Source organism: Gavialis gangeticus, unplaced genomic scaffold (genome assembly GCF_001723915.1).
Source record: "Gavialis gangeticus isolate Ggan-Ray unplaced genomic scaffold, GavGan_comp1, whole genome shotgun sequence".
In the NCBI taxonomy this organism is placed as follows: domain Eukaryota; kingdom Metazoa; phylum Chordata; order Crocodylia; family Gavialidae; genus Gavialis; species Gavialis gangeticus.
Genome location: NW_017729029.1, coordinates 4,408,711 through 4,417,934, shown reverse-complemented (window position 1 = coordinate 4,417,934; position 9,224 = coordinate 4,408,711). Strand labels below are relative to the sequence as shown.

Here is a 9,224-nt window from a genome sequence, read left to right as displayed (position 1 = left end):
GCCTCCAGGGGATAAAATCAGCAATTTATGCAACACTCTGGCTCTTTTGGTTCATCACAGTTGGAGCATTTCGTTATTTTGAGGCAAGCTGTTGTAAGGATGTGCTGACAGACCCCCAGAAGTTGGTTCAGATCCCCTGAGCGTGACTTGGGCTTTGCACGTGCTGCATCAACTAACCACTTCACCACTTACTGCACATTTTGAACACTTCCTGACCCTACATCCTACAAACATTGAAATGACTGTACAATACAATACAAGCCTGCGGGGAGGGGTCACAAGTAATGGCTCCGCCCCCGCACGGACACCCTCACGTATCCGCACCACGCATGCGTCAGGATGAAGGGGAGGGAGGGGGCATTACCCCCACAGAATGCGCACGCACTGCGCATGCCCACTAGGGACGCGCCGAGCAGAAGCCGGGAGCGGAACCGGAAATAGCACAGTCAGCTGACCGGAAGGCATGGAGCAAAGCAAGATGGCGTCTCCCAAGAGTGCGCCCAAAGATGCTCAGGTAGTGGGGCGTTCTGGGGTGGCGCAAGCCGGTGGGGCGGGCTCTTCCCGGGGCCACGGCGCCCTCCTGGGGCCGGGCCGAGGCCCCCCGCCCGGCAGTGGCAGCGGGTGCGGTGGGGTCCACGCATGTGCACAGCGGCTGCCCATCTTGTCCCCCGCAGGTGATGGCTCAGATCCTGAAGGACATGGGCATCGCGGAGTACGAGCCGCGCGTCATCAACCAGATGCTGGAGTTCGCCTACAGTGAGTGCAGGCCCGGGCTCGCCACCCATAGATGGGAAGATGGTAGCGCAGCTCCCCCAGCCTGGCCTGGCTGCCCCCAACATGGTGCTGGTGCGGCGGGCACTGAAGTTCAGCAGGGCGAAGGGCTTTTCTGGCAGCTTGAGCCCAGGGGGTAGAGGACTTGACCTGTGAGCCCCTTCCAGCCCCTGGGGCTGAGGTGACCTGTGTCCCATGGGAGTGGCCCTGCCCATGGACCCCAGAACACCCTGCGTGTGGTGCCTGCTCCAGCCGCTCCAGGACCCACACTGCATCTGGGCGAGGCCATGTGCAGAGCGGGTTGGGGGATGCTGTGTGGTGCAAATCTTGGGCTGGTTGAAGGGTGCAGTGCGTTCCCTGGATCTAACATGGAGAGGGGAGCAGGGAGTTCAAGCCATGGGCTGGTTTCGTGCCATTCATCTGCCCTGTGGCGCCCAATGAGTTTGACACCGTAGTCTCATGCCACTGATGAGTTTGACACCTTTAGTGTAAGCTATGCCTTCGTGTGGGGAGGGTTTGCTGATACGTTCTCTTGGCCTAGCCACAGAGCAAATTGTTATGTTTGGGAAAGCCTCTAGAACAGGGATGAACACAAAGGAATGTGATAGAAGTACATAAAGTAACAAGTATTGTAGAGGTGCATAGCGAGAGAGTCCGTTTTGTCTGCGTTGTCATAAAAGAACAAGCAGACATTTGTCTGGTCATTTTCACACAATGAATAAGCTATGAAGCTTGTTAGCACAAGAAGTTGTTGAGGCCAGATATTTACCAAGCAGTTGCATGTTTACATAGGTAGTAAGATTGCTTAGTTATTTGTATTGGTGATAGCTAACACATTCAAAGGGAGCTTCAACCTCGTGCTTCAGGGCTTGAGACCGTCGCTAACTATTAGAGTTCATAAGATTGGTAGGGACTGATTGTTTCATGCGTGTCAGCTGCTTGGTTTAGGCACGTCCTCTGAAATGTAAGCTTTGGCCATGCACTAGGCAGACTATAGGCCTATTTCAGTATGGCAAGTTCTGTGTTCCTAATGCTTCTGTAAAGTATATCACAAATACTTGGAAGCTTAGAGTCCTGGGGTACAGTACAGCTGTAAGCTTTTATCTTGGGTGAGGACTTCAATAAGCATGGGGCAGTTTCTCATTTTCTTTCATTATAAAACCACTGTATAACTCGGCACAGCTTGTATTGTTTAGATGTACTTTTGCAGTTGGGCTGCCCTGGATGGGCACAAATGACAGATGTGTTTGAAGTGCATTAACAAATGTCCATGACAGTGCAGCAGTTTTTACAGGGCAAGCTGTTTTCATTAGCTTTTCATTAAGCAGCCTGTCACAAAAAATTCTGAAGGAAAGTTCAAGTTGTTGAAAACCATATTGAGTAGATATTTATATTACATGGTAGGGATTTAATTTTTACGGATTATTTTTGTCATACATGATAAATGTCTTAGCGTTGTAATATATTTGATTGTAATGAGATGAATCTTATTTTTCAGGGAATTTGTACGTGTTTCCACAAAGGGTGTATCATAAATAGTGCTTGCTTAGTTTTTGTGAAAAGTGCATACAGTGTGAAAAGCAGTTTGTTTTTTATCCATATTCAATGGGGGCTTTATTCATTTTTCAAAGGGTATGTGACTACCATACTGGAAGATGCAAAAATATACTCAAGTCATGCTAAGAAATCCAGTGTTGATGCAGATGATGTGAGACTAGCAATCCAGTGTCGAACAGATCAGTCCTTTACCTCTCCTCCCCCACGAGATGTAAGTAATGCTTATTTTCAGATCCAGCATATAACAAAACTTAGCATATAGATACTAAGGTAATAGTTTGTTTTCAGTTTTTGCTAGACATAGCAAGGCAAAAGAACCAGACGCCATTGCCACTGATAAAGCCATATTCTGGACCCAGACTGCCACCTGACAGATACTGTCTGACAGCTCCAAACTACAGACTTAAATCACTGCAAAAGAAGGTAAGAACTTTTGGAGTCATGTGGCATTTGTATTTGAGAAAGTGGTTAGTGTTGACATTGTTCTTTAAAAATGGTGCCAGAATTATTTAGATAAAAAGATGCTGCACAAACTGGTATATTAAATTGTATGGTTGAAATGAATTCTTTACCAGTTGCCTTAAATTGTCTCCAATTACAAACTCTATGAAAATATTCTTTCTCCCAATTATATTTGAATATGGAGTATATTGAAGAAGCTGTGTTGTTAGCTTATTAGATAGAGCAAAGGCTTTCAAAGCAGCTGTATTCTAGTTGTCTATTCAGTCAACCCAGCTTGAATATTGAGTATAAGGCATGATTTCTAGGAAAATCAGGTATGGAATCTGAGCTGAGTGCTCCTGCATAACCAGAGTTTAAAAGTGAATGTGTATTGTGTGACGGTTCCATATCCATGTGACTGTGATGGATGGCAGTTCCATGAATTTATCTGTGGAATGAGATCTGCACTGTAGAAAGTTTGAGAACTTTTGTCCCCTTTGACAAATTTTGCAGTAGAATGAATCTCGGTCAAAATATGTTGCATATGAATACACGCCCTCATTTTTCATTACCCTTCAGTGTTGCTGAGGATGGTGCCTGTTATCATGGTGGTAAGAAGTGTTTATGACTTTTAAGGTGATGATTCTAAACTGAAGGTGCGTGTTCTTGTCTCTACAGACTTCTTCCTCTGCCGGAAGAATAACAGTTCCCCGTCTCAGTGTTGGTGCTGTTAGTAGCAGACCCAGCACTCCTACATTAGGTAAGTGACAGCTTGCTTGTGATTCTGTACCTTGACTTTTATTTAGGGAAGAAAACTTGAAGCTTGCAGGATAGATTTGAATTGTGAAAAATATCCTCACATTTTCAAAATCCTTTTGAAGTTTTGTTTTTAAAAAAATGATAAATATTAATACTCAAACTTCTTGGTAATATTTATATCCAGACTGACAGTTTTAAAAAACAAAGGGTAGTTTCATGAAAATCATTTTATTTCTGAATTACAAAAGCCAGATCATTTAAGCTATTTTTGTTTAATGCCCACATATTGCTAACCCAGCCATTGTATTGCTGGATATTTCCATTTTTGTATTTCTGAATGGTTATACAAATGGAAATGCTATTTCAGAAGAGAAAAATAAATTTGTTGAGTAAATTGGTTTTGGTCCTTTGTTTTGATTTGTATACAGACTCTGTTCTGATTATTAAATGCAGCTGACGCTAGCTGCCTTCAATGTGAATTTCATTTAGGCATGTTTGAATAAATATTTTATGTGCATGCTCTTGGAACAGTTGCATGTGAATATGCGACTGCCTGCCTGCTGTTGAATGCCCTAAAATCCTTGCTGTGTGGGGAACTGGATTGGATCTAAAGGTGGAGTGACCTTGTACATTGTTATACTATAACAATAAGCATTCTTTCCTGTTTGAAAGTGGCAAGTTCAATTTTGAATACAAATTATATTATAGAAAGAACAAGTTGTGTATTTACTATAATAAGTCCTTTGATTAAATGGCTGTGAATTGCAGGTACTCCTTCGGCACAAACAGTATCGGTTTCGACAAAAGTTGGCACTCCAGTGTCGCTGGCCGGTCAAAGGTTTACTGTGCAGATCCCATCTTCTCAGGCAACAGTCAAATCAGGTAAAATATATGGTATAAAACAATGTGTCAAAGACCTCTTGCCTCTTTTTTTTTTAAGACTATGTAACTAGCTATTTGTTTCTGAGCACAAAAGCTCATGTTACTCATGACTTCCAGGAAATCCCCTTCTCACTGCCTAACTGAGTTTTCACTTTCTTGAGCCATTAGGAATATTTTAGTTACTGACACGCTTTTCAGCAGTATGGGAAAACATTAACGCAACATTAAGGAACATTACCACCCAAAATACAACCGGTGTGCAGTTCTAATTAATCAGATCAAGTTCTTCATTTTAATTTTAAAATAAAAGAGCAGTGATAATGAACTGTTATAAAGAATATAGAGTTTTGTACCTCTTCGAGCATGTTTTCTAGGAATGAGTGCAATAGCAGCAGTGTGCCGCAGGCAGTCATGCTCATAGTCAGCTAGAAAACTAAAGTTCAGGCTTGTAAAAATTCCGGGGTTTCTGGAATTGTTTCCCAAATCAGGATAGAAAGCCAAAGCCTCAGGCTGTAGCATCATTGCAATCCTATGATACTTCATTTTGGAAATGCCATTTTTCAAAGAGATTTCCAACTCCCCAGAACACTAGCAGCTACAGGCTGAAGTATGGAGGATTTTTGTTGATTACACTGCTGCTCATCACTGAATACAAGCTTTGAAGGTGGGAAAGGCCAAGGCCTACTTGTATTTACATAGTGTGTGACTACACACTTGGCTTTGTGACCATAATGTTCTTTTAAGAGAGGGGGGCATTGTGCCTAACAGAAATAATTTTCAAATATATTCTATTACTTGTGAGCAGTGCACATGTGCCAAAACCATTGCAGTTAAACTCAGGCTTCTTCCCACAGTAAATAGAATATGAAAGCTTTATTTTTCTATCAATATAGCTGGAACAAGTATTTATTTACAATTATTGTTAGTTCAAACAAATGTAAACAGCTAGTCTTAAGCACACAAGCCTATAAAAAAATCTCAAACAGTTTGAATAGTAATTCCAAGAACCCAGACAGAACTCATGTAATAGGTCAGTCATGCAGCAAATTTATGCCAGAGCGATGGTAACTCTCTTAAAAATGTATGGAAATTAAATGCAAATGTATGCACATAACAGATCTTTCTGCTGTGGGATGTTAGTTGCAGTCAAAAATTTGTATCTTCTCTACCATGAAGTGTTTTTATGCTCTTTCTATCCTGGATCTATAGTTCTGCTGCAGTGCAGGGTCAGCCATTATGTCATACACTTAACCAGCATCTGATTTAATTCTTTAATTTTTGTTTTGCTATAGCCACACCAACTACTCCTACAGTTCAGAACGTTCTGATTAACCCTTCATTAATTGGATCCAAAAACATTCTTATTACCACAAATATGGTATCATCGCAGAACACGTCAAGCGAGTCAAATCCCTTGAAAAGGAAGCATGAAGATGATGACGATTATGATAATTTGTGAAAAGGCACTTGGCCAGGCCTCCTCCCTTCTCAGGTGCGATTCATATTGAGTCGGATACCAGAGACAAACATTGCCAAAATGTACTTCAGCAGTTGTACAATAGTATGTAAATGTTTACTGTCCATACGGAATTAGGGGCGAAGAGCTGTAACTGAGGGAGTTGCACTGTGGTGTGATTGGTTTTGTGTATGGTTTTTTTTTTAACCTTTTCTGTGACCCAAAACATCCTTCAGAACTCACTTGTAATGATAGTAACCATTTGTTGTTATTCAGGATTTTTTGAATACTTGTTTTTCTTATACAACAGTCTTACAGCTTCGAAAAGTGCTATTGGCTTGGTGATCCTGTTGCTACAAATGAACCAGAAATTCACAGAGCAGACAGAAATAGGATAATGATTCCAAATAAGGTGTAGAACCTGACTTCATCACTTATCTGAAATTTGGCTCTGAAAGTTTTAATCTGAACAAAGAAAAATGACCAGAAGGGGCTCATTTTGAGAAGTGTCAGCAAGATTTTTCTGAACACTTACCACTTTCACAAACAAAGTTTGTGAATAAGCCGCAGACTCCAAACTTGAGATCTATTCACAACATTATCTGTATGCCACTTTAGTGTGCCACTTTAGCATCTTGTAAAAGGTAATGCAGTCAAAAGCTAGATGGCCAGATTTGTATAGGCAGTAAGTACTTTTTTAGGGCCCTCTGTGATAGACCGCAGCGTATAAGTGAGAAATGGGTTCAGACCTGAGTAAGTCTTGGCAGACCAGGATGTTCACCAACAGAAACGTTCTGTTCAAGTATGAAATAATGCAGAATTCCCTGAGCTTGAGGAGGAGAGCACTCTTTTTGTCTAAGTCAGTTCTGGTAGACCAGCCTCACCAGTGAGCTTCAACTGTGAGAAACTCAGACCAATTGTTACGTTTTTTCAAAATTAAAAGGCAGCTCTTGGTGCAACTGCTTGTATTGTGCATGGGAGCACAAAGTACATCAACTTTTTAGAACCTGTTTAACCTTAATGCATGTTGCCAGACTGGCTTTGCATTCCATTTTGTTGGGTACTCTGTTGCTTACTTGTCAGGCATAGATGCTTCAGAGAGAGGTGCAAAGATCATTCGTAATCTTCGGCCTTCCTAATCCTTTAGTCTTTTCCCAATCTTTAACAGGTAGAGGTGAGACGCATGAGATGAGAAGCATGAATTTTGTGTCCCTACTAAGATTCAAAAGGAAAATTGGGTATTTATACAGAAATTCTTGAGCTCTGTGATATCTCAGACTGAATCCATTTGCAAATCATGTATTGATAAAAATCACTGCTGCTTTGTTCCTGCTTTGTACTTGCATTTGAGAGGAGGAGAAGGGAAGCACATGGTCTACCCAGTGTTTCCAAAACTTTTCTCCCAAATTAAAATTGGTGGCACACTTAGTGGTCTGTCAGCTGGATCCAGTCCATGGGCCCGATCCTGTATGCAGTGCTGGACCAGTCCTGTAGCATAAGGCCAAGGCAGCTGGGGCCCAGTCCAGCCCATTTTTCAGAGCACACTGCTGCGCTTTCATGGCACACCTTTTGGGAACCACTCATCTACTGTTTCCTTCAAGGTAGACATGTTCAGTCTTCTGGTAGGAAGAGTACTGTCCAGTGCTTCTAAACAATCCCACCCACTCAGCAGTCTGTTTTTAGGTTGCAAAGGTGGAGCGATGCTGTGTTGCAGCATGTTGCATGCATTTTGTCCTCATTCCCACATTGTGGTGTCTATAGTGCTGCCTTTGTCCATTTTCTCATTTGATGCTGTGAATTTGGTTCTACATATGTACTGGTATTACACACATGTGCTAAGGTCTATGTGTTTTGAATCCTTCAGTGCCTTTATTGATAAAGGAATATCAATGTCTTTGATTTTTTTTTTTTTTTAGGAAGTACATGAGAATCAGGTGGCAGGTAGAGAAAAAAGTGAATAGGAAAGAAGAGCGGTGTGTAGCTTGATTTTTGAGTTAATTTGGGAAGAAGGCAGAAAGCACCTCTATTGTAAAATTAAATCAGTTAAGGTTTTTTAAATAGAAAATCCCTTCATAGATTCAGACTGTCAGTCCAGTCTAAGTAGTGATCATGGGAAACAGAGATCAAATTTTGCAAGTTTGCTTATCTGGAAAACTCAGGTTTATGTAACTCTACTGGTCTTTTCAAAGACCATCTGTGCAGTTCACCCAGTTGTCTACAGAAGCTGCAACTTCCAGTATGGCAATATCCAGTTAAGACAGGGGACCCAAGAAATAGCAAGTGACAAGGCAAGGATGTGGCTTACTCTGCAACAATTTTTGTACTTAAGCATTTTTTTTAATTTAAGCCCTTGATTTATATGTTGGAGCTCAGAGCAATATTTTCTACTATTCAGCTTCTAATATTTGTATTTTCAAAACCTGCTGAGTTCATGCAGCAATGTTATAAAAACCTGATTGTGTTTAATAGTATTTAATTATTAGTAATTATGACTCAGTACAGCAGTGGTAGAAGGTTATTGGATTCACATTTGCAAGATAACATATTTAGGCCACTTGCAGAAAATAAAGGAGCTGTCATTCTATTAAAGAAATTTGTCATATCATAAATTTTGCATTTAGCTTTCACCTTTTAGCCTATGGAGTCAGCAAATGCAGTGAGTAAGCAGGGGAATAGCCTGAAATTGAGGTTGACATGATAGGGAAAAGAACTACAAAATAGGCAGCCAGGAGAAGGTTGAGATGATCCACCTGCTGTCAACAGCAGGAAATAAATACACAGTGGGATGGAAATAGGGTAGATGGGGTGTCACAGGGATAAGAAAAAAGCCAGCACCAATGTGGATGAAAATGGATGTCATGTGGGTATTTGAGGCAGTGACCTGGTGGAAGCTGGGCAAAACCTCCAATATGTATACAGACCAAAGCAAGCTGGGGTAGTAAAATAAAGAAATTGGCATTTCTGGGTGGGAAGCAGAAAAGCAAAGATTTAAGGAATGGTAGATAGCAGATTAGTCCTGCAGGTGGCAGAGTACAAGCAGGGTGGGAAAGACAGAAATGAGGACAAAGATGGTGAGAGACCATCAGAAGGCAGGAAAGCGGCAGTGTAAAGAAATACAAATGGAGGGCATGGACACCACAATCCACATAAGGACTGCTCTGGGGACAAACAGGAATGCCCTCCAGAGTTTGTGCTGGCAGGTTGCTGAAGTCCAGTGGTTCTTAACCATGCTAGACTCAAAGCATTCCTCATCACACTTGAAGCAACTCCTGCGCACCAGAATGAACACACCCCAAAAATCTGTCAAAGAAAAGAATACCCAACTCCCTGTGGGGGCACACTTCTCACAAGACAGTTG

General features: G+C 41.7%; 1 protein-coding gene across 1 annotated transcript; it reads left to right on the top strand.

Annotated features, from left to right (window-relative positions):
- Positions 1–425: 425 nt before the first annotated feature.
- On the top strand, positions 426–8,459 carry LOC109300483 (transcription initiation factor TFIID subunit 9-like). Its single transcript, XM_019521130.1, has 7 exons — positions 426–514; positions 675–756; positions 2,403–2,539; positions 2,617–2,751; positions 3,448–3,529; positions 4,297–4,410; positions 5,703–8,459. The coding sequence occupies exons 1-7, from the start codon at positions 464–466 to the stop codon at positions 5,867–5,869; spliced, it is 768 nt and encodes a 255-aa protein (XP_019376675.1). The 5' UTR covers positions 426–463; the 3' UTR covers positions 5,870–8,459.
- Positions 8,460–9,224: the final 765 nt, after the last annotated feature.